Source organism: Crocodylus porosus, unplaced genomic scaffold (genome assembly GCF_001723895.1).
Source record: "Crocodylus porosus isolate Cpor-Errol unplaced genomic scaffold, CroPor_comp1, whole genome shotgun sequence".
NCBI lineage: Eukaryota > Metazoa > Chordata > Crocodylia > Crocodylidae > Crocodylus > Crocodylus porosus.
The window spans coordinates 162638961-162653308 of NW_017728906.1; the positions used below are offsets into that span (position 1 = coordinate 162638961).

Here is a 14348-nt window from a genome sequence, read left to right on the forward strand (position 1 = left end):
CTCCCCCCCCCCCACCTCACACTGGGTCAGAACTGGCCATCAATGTTTACAAATGGGATCTAGTACAAAAAAGGTTGAGGACCACTGTACTAAAAAGATATACCTTGATCATCCTTGCTGACTGCATCTGAACCTTTAAAGGTATGCGATACAAATTCTGAATGGGATAATGCAGAATGAATAAGAGATTCGGTGCTCAAGTCTTTCTGGATTTTTCCTTCTTTGTATAATACTGTCTCATTCAAAGTATAAAGAAATTTTTTTGATCTCTTTTTCAGGCTAGGTAACACATTTATGCTTTTCAGGCCTGATCTTTTAGAGCTGTCATCGTTGCTTGTTGACCATGTTAGGCTATCGTGAATATTTGAAGTTGAAACATTATACAGAAGAGGGTGAGAGGCAGCATCAGTTATTGAAAATTGAGAAATTTCTTTTAAATGTTTGGGAAAGCAGTTGTCATGAATTACAGAGTATTCTGCAAAATTTGCAGTTTCCATGAAGGTTCTACAGTCAAAGCAGCTCACTTTGGAAACTGTTTCAGTTGCACATCCTTTCACTAAATTGAGATCCTGAACACTTGCAGAAGCAGAGCACCTTGGAGAGGTTTCAGAAATTGAATTGTTTTCATACATTTTTATTTCATCATCCATGTTTTCTGAAAAATTGATATTCAACCATTTTTGTCCTTCCATTGCATTTAGTAAAGGGGTTTCTAAAGTACTAAAGTTAGTACTTGTGTCCAAAGAATGTGCTAATTTGTCTTGTGAATTTTTCTTGTTACATAAATTAACTTGTGAGCAAATATCAGATGAGGACTTCCTTTCCAACTCAACTGAATCAAGACCCGATAAATCCAGCTGAGACCATTCAGAGGTTAAGGAAGATGGCACATGTAAATTTGTAAATTTCTGATTCTCAGAAGGCATCTGCATTCTATTATTTGATGCGTCAGCTGCAAACAGCTTACATCTAGGGAAATCCAATTCTCTTTCACACTTCATTAAGCGAACATCTCTAAAGTTCCCTGTCACTCCATCGATTTCTTGAAGTTCAGCAGCTTTCATTTTATCAAGATGCTTTTTCTTAGAATGAAGGTCTGTTTTCACTTTCTGTAGATTTCCAGGTTTGCTACTACTAAGACATACACAAAGAACATCCTCTTTTCCATTTGGCATATCTTCTGTTGCTTCACATTTCTCTCCATCTTTCAGTGCATTAAATGCCAATGAGTCTACAGCTGCCTTATCTGGAATATGAGATGGATCCTGGAAGCTGCTTGTTTCACCAAATGAGCCATCTAACATCTTCTCTAACTCTGTAAATAGTTAAAAAATGAACAGATTATAGAAGGCAGTAGTTAAAGACATGTTACTGTTGCACAATCCACAAATTGTAGGCATGGACATAGGTAAACTGTAGCAGCAGCAAAAAAGGGAGGGGGAGCACTGCTGCTCAAAGACAGCACAGCAGGTCTTACACTGTAACTATTACTTGTGCATGATCCTCTGTTGATACAAGTGAGCCAAAATACCCCAACTTAACTCTGCTTCACTCAGGATCAAAAAAGTAGGAGCAATTTTGCTAGACTGGTGCACTTATGGACTGAAGTAGCGCTACCCCTCCCCTCTGAAACGACTCCAAGTATACATTTGTCCTTATGCTGTTTCCCCAGAACCACTTTGGGATGCCCCAAAGAAGGCTGTCCTCATCAGCATTGTTCTTCAGTGGTTCAACTATGTTGCTATGAAGGGGAGAGGTGAATATGGACATGTTCAGCTATATTTTGCCTGCTGCAGTGATCAGCAAGTTTTGGAAATGAAAACCCAGGCTTCTTCAATCAGCAGAGCGGAAAGTGCCAATATCCCTGGAAAAGAAAACTGAGAAGGAAACTACAAATTAAATCTCTATTTTTTCTCTATTGAAGTTATAACATATAAGGGACAACGAAGATCCTAAGAATAGTCAAAATTTTACTTTTTCTCCCTCTTTGGGTCTACTGTTTGTAGTTCACAGAGCATAATTTTAAAAAAGAAATACAGTATAGCCTCATAAATCCAGATATCAAATATCCAGAATTCTCAAAAATCCAGCACTTTTTAAAACTACACTAAATTGGGGAGTAGTGGTGGCCAGTCCCAGAGCAGTGGAGGGGGAAGTTTGCTCACGGTGGCTGCTGCCGCCGCCATGTTCTTCCCCACATGCAGCCACTGCTCCAGGACTGGCTGCTGCACGCCCTGACTCCAGGACCGGCCACCGCTCCAGTTTCAAAAATCCAGAGTTTTCAAATTTCTGGCAGGTACTTGGTACACGGGCGACTAGTGCCTCCTGATATCCGGGGGGAGAAGAAATCACTGACTGGGGGAGGGTTCCCCCCCAGTGGCTGATTGCCACTGCTGGCAAACCCAGACATGCCGCTAGTGTTTCTCTTGGCACCCCCACAATCTTGGGAGGGGCACCAATTGTTGCCCCCCACTCCCTGACTGGTGAGGGCCAATCAGGGAAGGGGGGGGCATGTACCCCCCCCAAGCATCACCTATGGTCCCGAGCATGCCCGATTCATGAGGTTATACTGTATATCATTATCATCACATTGCACTATTTAGATGTGTATTCATGTATTATACAATGTTTTGGGTTTTTTTTAACATCACCTAAATACTGACAACTCATATTTATCAAGCATTAAAATTCAAAATGTTGCTTCTGTGATGGAATATTTCCATCCTCCTTTCTCATCTTACAGTCAGTCATCTTATAATTGGGACAATAGGGTAATATTTAGAGCACCTGATCCAGTCTGTTTAATGAACTGGTCAAAATACCATATTTACTTGCATATCACCCTAAAAAAAATAAATAAATAAATAATCAACCTTCCAAAACTAGGGTGGCATATCTTAAGCAGGGAAGCTGATTTTCATGTGCTGAAATGGAGGAGAAACACGGAGATGCTGCAAGATGGCTGCTATGCTTCTTCCACTGCCAGCCTCAGGGACCAAAGGGGGCAGATTTTACCCTCCAAGGTCAGAGCCAAGTGCTAACCTTCTCAGAGCCAGAGATGTTGTAGTTGGAGACCCCTGTAACACTTCTAAATTAGTAAAAGGAAAGTAGCAGTGCTTACCACAGTCTTTGACATCACTTTCTGCATTTAATTTTACTATCTCTGGTGTGGATTCCATATTTATACCATTCTTTTCAGGACTTGTGCAATTGTAGAAGTTGTGCAAGACCTGCAAGCCCAAGTGTTAGACTATTAAGTGCCAAATAAGATGCACTTACACTTTAGCATTTAAATATTAGGTGCTTTAATAATTTGCATATCATTTATATGTAGTCTCATAATCAAAATTTGTATCTATTCAAAGAATAGAAAAAGGTAAAAATATCAAATTAAGGTATATCCTGCTTTACCATGCTAAATTTTGCAAATAATTAAATTGTAAAACTTCACCTCTTAAAAACACATTTGGAGACCCAGATGTGAAGACAAGGGGAAATCAAATATTTTACTTTTTGGCTGGAGAAACACAAACAGCTAAGTAACATAACTATAATCAGATTCATGCCTTACCTTGGCAATTCTGTCATCATGTTCTTTTGATCCAGATAGTGAATCATTTTCTTTAGCTGAAATTTAACAAGTACATTTGGAAACATAAATTAATGCTTAATACTTAATAAACAGTTTAAATATGCTAGAAACTAGTTTAAAAACATTATGGGGCAAGATCTTTTGTTGTATTTACAGTGAGGAGAGATTATCCGCATACTGAAAGATTCACCAAATTGCCTAATAGCAGAAATTTATGAAAATACTCTCTGAATGCCATAAGACAAATTAGAACTTAAACATTTAAATCCTTTCTTGAAGTACTAGACTGGATAGTTGCCTTGTCAATAGCTCTAAATTGAATTTTAGCAATTAAAATAAAATCAGTATTAGAAAAAATATCTTGGCTGCTAAATATTTCTATACAATTGCAGAAATGTTACTTCAGTTATATGAAGCAACACCAACCAAGAACTTCTGCACTTATAAAACATGTTTTAATGATAATTTTCCAACTAACGCAGTGGGTTTCTTGTAAGTGTACCCTAAAACCTCTTACAAACTGGTTATATAAATTCGGTATGCTTGTAATATACACGAAGAATGCTGAAGTTGTTCAATTTTGTATTAAAGCTACCAGGCCTCTTCTATAGACCAACCACTGTTGGGCATTTGTTCAACACTGAATTTACAGGACAAATGTAAACTACTGCATCACAACAGCATTTACTGGTGTATCTTTATGTTTTCACACACCATTCATTCAAGGACTTATTCTGTTTGGTCTTGTTTTACCTTGATTTGCCAGAGGTAAGAGGTGATGTGGATATAGGCAATCATTATTCTAATCTTTGCTTCTATAAATGTTACTATTTTAATTCTGTCACGGAGGACACCATTTTATGTGTTTTGAACCCCAACACAAAATGAACTAGTCTTAGTTTTTTTAAGACCAGAACACAGTTTGGTTTCTTTCAGTGATTTTGTTCAAAATCAACCTGCTGCAGCTCGGTTATAGGCACCGCATAACCAATGATTAAATCATCAGATTAATAGTAAGAATCCAGTTTATTTGAATAAAGGGTTTCCATCATACCTGGGACCATGCAAACACAACATGAAGCTGGAGAGCGTCAAAGCAAAACACCGACAGGCAAAAAATGAGGTACAGAGAGCAACCAGACAGTGTGCAAATCAGTACTGGATAGAGGTGCACTGATACATCAGTCCAATATCAGACTGGTACCAAAATAAAGAAAATTGACTATATTGGAAATCAGCCTGATGTGGCCAATAATTTGGCAGATAAAAGCCCGTGTGTGTGTACAGCTGCAGCACAGCATATAGGTGGCCAGGAGCACAGTCTGGAAGCTTGGAGAGCTACATGCAGCTGGTAAGCCTGTTGTGGTAGAAGGGGATGGGGGAGGGAAGGGGCATGGGGTGGGGGCATATCAAGGTCCCCACAGTGCAGGAGTGGGGCTGGGCCAGCTGCTGCTCAAACAGGGTGGAGTTCGGTGCAGGATGGATCCATCTGGGAGACACGTGGAGGGGGAGCAGCTTCCACTGCTGTGCATACCCTAGGAGGGCACGGGAGGGAAAGCAGCGCGTGTCCCTGGATCTCTGCAGGGTGGAGCAGGGAGGGCTACTGCTGCAGGCTGGGGCTGCACTGGGCTCTTCCCAGGAGGGGAGGGGGGACTGGGGCTAGGCTGTACTTAGGGTGGGTGGCAGCAGCGGCGCTGGGAGGGGGGAAGGGTTATGGTTGGGGCTGCAGCCACCCCAAATTTCACCATAGCCCCCCTCCGAGCACCACCCCCCTGCATAGACCCGGTGGCATATATGCCCCCCCCTCCCCTGGATAAGCCGAGGCTCTATGCTGTGCCCCACCCTGGCAGGCCAGCGCCTAACCCAGCCCCACTCACTCACCACAGGGAGCGCTGATCTGTTCCCCACCCTGCCATGCCCCGTTCCTCTTCCCTCCCTTTCCACCACAACAGACTTATCAGGTATATGCAGTTGTATCGGAAATCGGACTGGTACCGGCCGATATGCCTCCTTAAAAATCGGCTATTGGCACTGGCCCCCAAAATCCCTATCAGTACACCCCTAGTACTGGACTCTGTGATGAGATACAAGCCTCAGACACAGGAAACCTAAGAGTCACGTACAACCATCTGAAAAAAGCTTTAAAGAAAGCTCTAGGTCCTACTGTCAACAAGACTGCACCTTTCAAGTCATGCAGTGGTGAAGCAGTTACAGATAAAAGCAAGCAGATGTCTTGCTGGGCTGAATACTACTCAGAGCTATACTCACAAGAAAGAAACATCACCAGCGAATTACTGGACCAAATACCAACTCTACAGGTCATGCCAGAGTTAGCTTTAGAGCCCACTGTAGAAGAGCTAAGCAAGGCCATTGATTCATTATCAAGTGGCAAGGCTCCTGGAAAAAAGACAGCATCCTAGCAGAAATTCTCAAGTGTGGGAAAGAAAGCCTATTATCATATCTTCATCAGCTGCTACTCAAATGCTGGAAAGAAGGCAAGGTACCACAAGACATGCGTGACACAAGCATCACTAGTCCATATAAAAATTAAGGAGATAAGAGTGACCGCAACAACCAGAGGCATCTTGTAGTAGTCAAAAAGTTCAGTTACCTAGATGCTATAGTGACTACCAACCTCTCACTGGATGAAGAACTTAATGTCTGCATCAGAAAGGCTGCCACCACCTTCAGCAACATAACAAAAAGAACCTGGAAAACTCAAAGCTTACCATTACAAGCAAAATGCTAGTGTACAAGGCTTGCATACTCAGAACTCGTGTATGGAAAGGAAACACGGACAACTTATGCACATCAAGAGAAAAGATTAAACAGTTTCCACCTGCGCCGTTTACACTGCATACTCAACATCAAATGGAAAGATAAAGTCACCAACGCAGAGGTTCTCCAAAGGGTAAATTTACCAAGTGTGACAGCCCTACTCAAACAGAAACAACTGTATTGGCTAGGCCACCTGAGCAGAATGGAAGATGGGCATACACCCAAGGCTATGCTAAACAGGGAACTATTGGAGGGTAGAAGAATGACAGGACATCCCAAGCTACTCTACAAAAATGCATGCAAGAGAGGATATGAAGGCATTGGTCCTGACCAATAAGAAACATTGGCAAGTGATCAGAACAAGTGGCATCATCATCTCCACTAGGGCATCAATGTCCACAACAGCAATTGGCTCCAACAGCTTGAAGAGAAAAGAGTCCGTAGGAAGCAAGCAGCCCTCAAACCATCCAACCATGACACATGCACTTGCAACCACTGCCACAGATCATGCAAATCTTGGAGTGGACTATTTGGTCACATGAGATACTGTACACCATCTATGCCATAGACTGCAATATCCACCATCACTTGCGGATAAAAGGATACCAACCATAAGACCCATTAAAACCAAATGCTTAACCCCAAAATCGTTATGCACTGATAGTGTTACCTATTATTTCTGTTGTACCAAGGGTAGGTGGTGTGGCTAAAGAACTTGACCAAGACATATCTGGGTCCACCTCTGCTCCCAGACTTTCAGAAATACATTTTGGTGTCTTGACCTAAAAACATACCAAATAATATTTTTTACAAAGAATTTCAGAAACACCTGTAAGAAACTAGCACTTGGAAATAAAATGCTTACCTCCAAGAGCTTAGGTGAGCAAAATAAGCTTCCATATGCCACTGAAAAACAAAAATTGAATCAAAACTTTTGAGTCATCTATTACCTCTAGAAGTTACTGGATATTTTCATTAGTAGGAGGCATAGAACAAATATACACACCAGGAACAATATTTTTCTGTGGTGTTCTGAAACTACTTCTTAAAACTGATGACCTACACAGACAAAAAACAAGCAAAAAATTATCATGGTTTATTAATATAAAATGGTAAGCATTCCTAATAGATAATATGCACCATCAAGCATAACATCCGTCGTAAAATCACATTTGTAATTTAAGGCTAAGTGCAGACGTTCAAAAAGCCTATGTATAAAGCACTCTATTGAATTTTATTAGAGCACGTTCCAACTGAACAGACATGTGCTGTTTGGTGGGGGGGCTCGGTGCCTGCTGGCACTCAGGTCAGCAGCTGTGGGGTGCTTCCACACACCTCCCAGGAGGCTGCTGGAATGCCTGCACCCTGTCCAGCCTTCCCAGCCAACTGGGGACTGTGAGCAATGGGCTGGAGAGGGAGAAGGGAGGTTCACTTCAAGAGGGATGTAGATAACCTGGAAAGGGTTCAGAGGAGGGCCACCCGTATAGTAAAGGCCTACAGGAAAAACCCTAAAAGGACAGATTGAGGGACCTGAATCTCTCCAGCCTCTGCAAGAGAAGGCTGAGAGGTGATCTTGTGGTTGTCTACAAACTCATGCAGGGGGGCACAGCAGGAAATATAGGGGATACAATGTTTACTAAGGCACCCATCAGGGTAACTAGAAACAATGGCCAAACTGAAGGAGACCAAATTTAGATTGGACACCAGGAAAAAATTCTTTATAGTGAGGGTTGCCAAAATATGGAATACGCTTCCAAGAGAGGTGGTGATATCCCCTTCTTTGGAGGTATTTAAGAGGAGACTGGAAAAAACACCTGGCTGGGGTCATCTGAACCCAGCACTCTTTCCTGCCCAGGACAGGGGGTCAAGACTCAATGATCTAGTAGGTCCCTTCCGACACTAAAAATCTATGAAATCTATATACAGACTGTACTGATTGAATTGTACTGAAATCTGGTATCTAAGCTGGTGGTCGTTTGAAATTAACATACTTCACTAAGCCTAACCTGAAATACTTTAGCTTGATTTGAAAAACAAAACAAAAACACCCAAATTCTAGAAAACAAAGTATTACAAAGAATCCATGAACATTTAGTCATTAATTTATTTTGGAAAGGAATTATTTTTAGCATATGATACTAATATATTGCAGGTACTATTTCATGTTAATTATTTCAGCTTCTACAATACTTATCATTTGATACAAGGTCAACTAACATGTCTTATGCAAGCTATACTATAACTTAATTAAATGAAAAGAAAAATATTTTAATCAACAGCGTAAGAGTTCAACCAATTTAAAACAAGAGTAAATTAAAAACGTAGCTGACAAGTTCCAATTCACTCAGCTAGATTTTCATAGACATTAGGGCTGGAAGGGACTTCAGAAGATCATTGAGTCCAGGCCCCCGCCCAAGGGGCAGGAAGTCAGCTGGGGTCATAGGAGCCCAGCAAGATAAGCATCCAATTTATTCTTGAAGGTGTTCAATGCAAGTGCTTGAACCACCTCCAATGGCAGGCTATTCCAGACCTTGGGGGCTCGGAAAATAAAGAAATTCTTCCTTATGTTCAGCCTGAAACTGTGTTGGAGGAGTTTATAACTGTTCGACCTTCGTTCTGGGGAACAAACATTCCCCCAGATACTGGTGGTCACCCCTGATAAGCTTACAGATGGCCATCAGATCGCCCCTCAGCCTGCACTTTTCCAGGCTAAAGAACCCCATAGTTCTTAGCCTGTCGTCATAAGGTCTGCTTTCCTGACGTCTGATCATGGGTGTGGCTCTTCTCTGGACTCTCTCAAGCTTCTCCACATCCTTTTTGAATTGCGGGCCCCAAAACTGGACGCAGTACTCCAGCTGTGGCCTCACCAAAGCCGAGTACAAGGGGAGAATGACGTCCTGGGATTTGCTCGAGAAGCATCTATGGATGCAAGACAGAGTTTTGCTCGCTTTACTAGCTGCAGCATTGCATTGCAGGCTCATGTTCATCTTGTAGTCAATGATGACCCCCAAGTCTATTTCTTCCATAGTGCTAGCCAGTGTAGCACTGCCGAGCCTATAAGCATGCTGCAGGTTTTTCCTCCCAAGGTGGAGAACCTTGCATTTTTCAGTGTTAAACACCATCAGGTTCTCATCTGACTGTTTGCTGAGCCTGTCCAGATCAGCCTGAATCACCCTCCTGTCTTCAGGTGCAGATGCTTTTCCCCAAAGTTTGGTGTCATCGGGGAACTTGGGCAGTTCACTTCTGATATCCACATCATTAAATGAAAATGTTGAACAATATGGATCCAAAGACAGCCTTGAGGGACCCCACTGGTCACAGGGCACCATGACAATTGACTTCTGTCAATTACCACACTCTGGGTCTGACCACGGAGTCAATTTCCCAGCCAGAGGATCATGGTGGACCCAAGGCCACAATTGGCCAGTTTCACCAAGAGGTGATCATGGGATACCAGATCGAAGGCTTTCTTGAAGTCAAGATATAGGACATCAATCTCTTCTCCTCTGTCCAGGTGATAGGTCACCTGGTTGTAAAAGGAAGTGAGATTGGTCAAGCAAGACCTACCCGCAACAAACCCATGCTGGCCATCTCTCAGGATGTTGGTGTCGGCCAGTCCATTAAGGATGGCCTCTTCAATAAACTTTTCTAGATGCTATAACATTACACACACACTTTACAGGATATAACAAGATTAATCTCTCTGTTCTAAAACTTCATATACATCTCCAGGTCTATTGTAACCTAATACAGATGCAATAGAATTTGAATTTAAATAAATCCTTTACTTAAAAAAATCTCTTTTATGGGAAGAAGTTATTTATTTCATTTTTAGAAAAGCTAACATTCTTAACGTACCTTGTATTGAGGCAAGTATCAAAAGGAGACACAGATATTTCATTTGCTTGATCCATTTTTGTCTTCATAATACATGGGCTAGTTCTATGTTCTTTATTAGTCAAACTCTCTTGGCCTGCAATATTTGCATACATAGTACAATAAATCAGCCACATCCTGAATATTTGCTTGAAATTATTTTGATTTTTGCAGACTAATTTTTTAAACAAAATAAAAACAAAGCACAACTACCAGTTTCTTGTATTTCTAAAAATGACACCATAAATTAGTAGTTTTCAAACTGTGTTCCAAGATAGTCATCAGACGTTTTAAAAAGAGACTGGGGGTAATGAGAGAGTGGGTCAGGGGGTGGTACACTGCCACTGCCAGGTTGGGTCACCTGGCTCTGCCTCAGCTCACAGAGCACCTTATACACATGACAGGGCTCTGCTCCAACATCTGAATTAGCACACAGAAAAGACTGGATCAATCAAGTTTGCTGGAGAGTGCCAATTAGCATGTTCCAGCAGCATCCCTGTCACCTGTAGTAGTGTCCCTGTTTTTCAAAACTGAGGCAGAGGCGCTTTAACTAAAGCTCGTTTGATGAGTTTGAAGTGCAGGAAACTGAATACAAGTGATACTGTGGGCACAAGTGGCTCTTGGAGCCATTCTAATTATAGCGCCTCCTCCCTCCACCCTAGAGCATGTGTATAGACACCCACAGTGGTTCCATAGCAGAAGAGGCATGAACAGTTCTGTCACTTTAGGAAGTTTGAAACTAAATGCCATAAAAATCAGTCAGAGCATTTTCAAATGCTATGTCAAAATGACAGTACTAAAAATAATCTAAATATATACCAAAAACTCCTATGAAATTCATCAGCCTTGTTTAATTAACATTTATTTCAACTTATTCCTATGTATTTTTCATAATATAAGATACAATATCACCACACTGCTTGTTCTTACCAGAGAAGAGATTTTTGCAAGAGCCCCCCTCCACCCCAAAATCACCTTTACATTTATTTTACCAGCATCATCTCAAGTCTGTACAAGCAACCACTTTCTTGGGTTGAGTGAACAATTATAAAGAAGACGACATTTGTGGTATTATGGATAAAGCCCAAACAGTACTTTTTATATTGTAAGTGTCCCTTGAACAGTTGAGTGTCTGGAAACAGTAAGTGAAAAAGCACTTTCACCTTGGGAAATGGAACTGGACTTAGACACCCCAGATTGGTGTGCAGTTACTCACAGGAGCTATCCTACTGACTGCAATCACATTGCTCATTAAGTAACTGTTCAGGCATGAAAATAAGGGGTTCATAATACAAGGCTTTATTCAAACGTAGCGTAAAGACTGATATTCAAAAACAATAAAAATAACACTTTGCAACAGGAATGCGCAAACCCCAGTACATGGCCCTGTGCCATCCAGCCTGCAGGGCTCCCTATGGGTCCAGAAGTTTGGCAGCAGAAAAGCAGTGGCACTATTCCTCCACCACCAAATTTCCAGATCTATGGGGAATCCTGGGCCTCGTGCACTAGATCAGGCACTCAATCCCAGAGCACAGGGCTAAGCAGAGGCAGTGCTAGACCCCCAGCACATGGTGGGTGGGAGGGGAGGTGCCAGGCCTCAGGGTCTGATTGGTGTGGGGGGGCTGGGTGGGAGCAGTGCTGGGTCCTAATCCTAGTGTGTGGGGCCAGGCAGGGGCGATGCTAGGCTTCTGGAACCCAATCCCAACCCCTGGGGTGGGAGGCAATAGTGCCAGATCCCCAGGGACCAATCCCAGTATGTTGAGGTGGGAGATGATGGTGCTGGGGGCCTCCTGGGGCTGCAGCCACAGCAGTCCTGCCAGGTAGAGTCTGGGGGTGGCCCAGCAGGTAGCCCAGCTCCTCTCTTCAGCAGCGCATGCTGCCCAAGCACCCACTGCTTCATTAAAGCTTGCAATTAAAGAAATTCTTTTGCAAAAATCTAGTTGGTCTAATAAAAATCACGTCTACCACGAGTTCTGATTCCTCATTGGTATGAATATACTTATTGGTTGAATGTTTAACCTTTCAACATCCTTAAGAGCATCACTACAGAATTTGCTGCTAATGTGCTTTTTTAAACTGGTGAATTAGTACCCAGATCATTTGTATCAGGAGAGTTTGTGTCTTGTTCAATTGGCAGCTAGTTGCTGAATTAAAGATGAAATGGCTGACTAGCTCCTGTGGCTTTTACTTCAAATGCACTGCTGAGCTCCAGGTAAGTGGAAAAGTGGTATACTCAAAAGTAAAAGTAGCAGCAAATAGGCACTCCAGTTGTATGTTAAGACCTCTATTTCCCAAGGCATTGTGTATTTCTCCACAGCTGGAGCTCCCCAACACTGTCCAGCAAAACTGATAGAAACACCTATGCCCTTGAAGTAAAAGCTGCTGCTGCATGAAGTACTCCAGCTGCTTCCCAGTTTTTATTTCAATGGACACTGCCATCTTTGATCAGCTGCACAGGATGACTATGAACTCCAGCCAGGTGGAAAAGGGACGCCTTTGGAACTAAAAGTTGCTTCAAATTGCTCGAGCACTTGAATGGTCCTGTGAAGTTCTTTGCTGTAGCTCTGCATACCCCTGGTTACTTCACAAGCCATCATGTTCTTAAGCGCACAAGGAACCTGACCTTCCAAAGTATTTGGATTGCAATGTACCCTTTTTTTTTGGGGGGGGGGGGAGGGGCAATTGTTTGGGGTTGTTTCTCTCTTTTGTATAAGGCTGAAGAATTTTTTTTGTACATTTTGATATAACATGAAAAACATAGTAAAGTAATAGTGACTAATTATCTCAGGAAAAGTTGAAAATATGGCTAGCTCCTGATTAATCACCCCTGAACAATTAACTGTCATCATTACCCATCCCTCTGGAGTGCCCAATTAATCATATTTTACTGTAGCTCATTTAAGTCTGATCTGAGATGTAAATACTGAAACTTGTAGGTACGTCAAAAGGGGGATAAAAATGCCAGGCAGGGTGCAAGTGCACAACATATTTAGTTAGGAGTAAGTTAGGAACACAAGGCCAGTCTGCAAACCGGACCAGGCCTATAAACTGGCCTCGAAGTCCAGATCCAGCACACAAGGCCAGCCCAGGGCAGGCACTATGTGCAGTATGCCCCATACGCTGCTTGCAGCACATGTGCCAGCTCTACTCCCACACACTGTATGCAGCACACACCAGCCCTGGCCTGGCACATGACACACAGGACCAGCCAAACCCTGCGTGCTGTATCTAGCACGGCAGCGGGCAATTATTTTGGGCAGAGGGCTGCTTACCCAGTTTTGGCAGGCTGTCGAGGGCCGCATGGGCAGCCCTGCCCCTTGACGGGTGCCCTGCCCCCTGGTCACCATCTTGGGATCAATGTCCCAATGTCTTGGGACCAATGTCCCAGGGCCAGCACTGGTAGGCCCAAAGCAGGGCAGTCTGGCAGGAGTCTGTGGAGCCAGGCTGGGCTGCACCAGCAGGGAGAGGGGGGAGCTGGCCCAGCTCCATAGAGCCCCTGCCAGCCAGGACCCTATGCTCCTGCCACCCTCTTCTGTGCCCCGCCAGCACTAGCCCCGGGACACCGGTGTGGGCCCCATGCTCCTGTACCTGCTCACTCCCAGTGTCCCCCAGCCCTGTGGTACAGGCAGGGGGCAGTGCACAGCCTCAACCCCCTGTTCGCTGGCAGGGAAGCAGCTGGTGCTGAGCGTGGGGAAAAATGGCCCCTCGCCCGCCCTATGGCCAGTGCTCCCTGCTGCAGGTGCTAGCAGCCCACGCGGGCTGCAAGCAGCTACAGCTCAAGGTGCCAGCCACAGGGCAAGAAAGGAGCCATTTTTCCCCACGCTCAGTACCAGCTTGTAACCCAGCCCTGCTGCCAGCTCCAGGCTCACCCGTCAGCAGCAGCAGCTGCAGCCTCCCTGCTTGCCACATCAGGCAGTGTTGACTGCTGCTGGCCATCTGGAACTCATGCACTAGACAGCAAGGAGGCAGCAGTGGCAAACGCTGCCCAGCGCAGCAAGCAGGGGGGCTGCAGCTGCTGTCGCCACGCACAGCCCTGACAGGCCAGCCCTGAGACAGCGCAGGGACCAGGCTGGCAGTAGGGCTGGGTCACAAGGTGGTTCTG

The 14348-nt window shown here is 43.8% G+C and overlaps 1 protein-coding gene across 1 annotated transcript in view; it reads right to left on the reverse strand.

Annotated features, from left to right (window-relative positions):
- The window catches only part of BRCA2 (BRCA2, DNA repair associated), a 58234-nt gene that overhangs the window by 39586 nt on the left and 4300 nt on the right, over positions 1-14348 (reverse strand). The window contains exons 4-10 of the mRNA XM_019528520.1: positions 10229-10343; positions 7377-7429; positions 7236-7276; positions 7041-7152; positions 3572-3627; positions 3122-3230; positions 104-1315 (exon numbers count right to left, since the gene is read on the reverse strand). Of these exons, the coding sequence (XP_019384065.1) occupies positions 104-1315; positions 3122-3230; positions 3572-3627; positions 7041-7152; positions 7236-7276; positions 7377-7429; positions 10229-10343 (1698 nt within the window). The remainder of the gene's footprint in view (positions 1-103; positions 1316-3121; positions 3231-3571; positions 3628-7040; positions 7153-7235; positions 7277-7376; positions 7430-10228; positions 10344-14348) is intronic.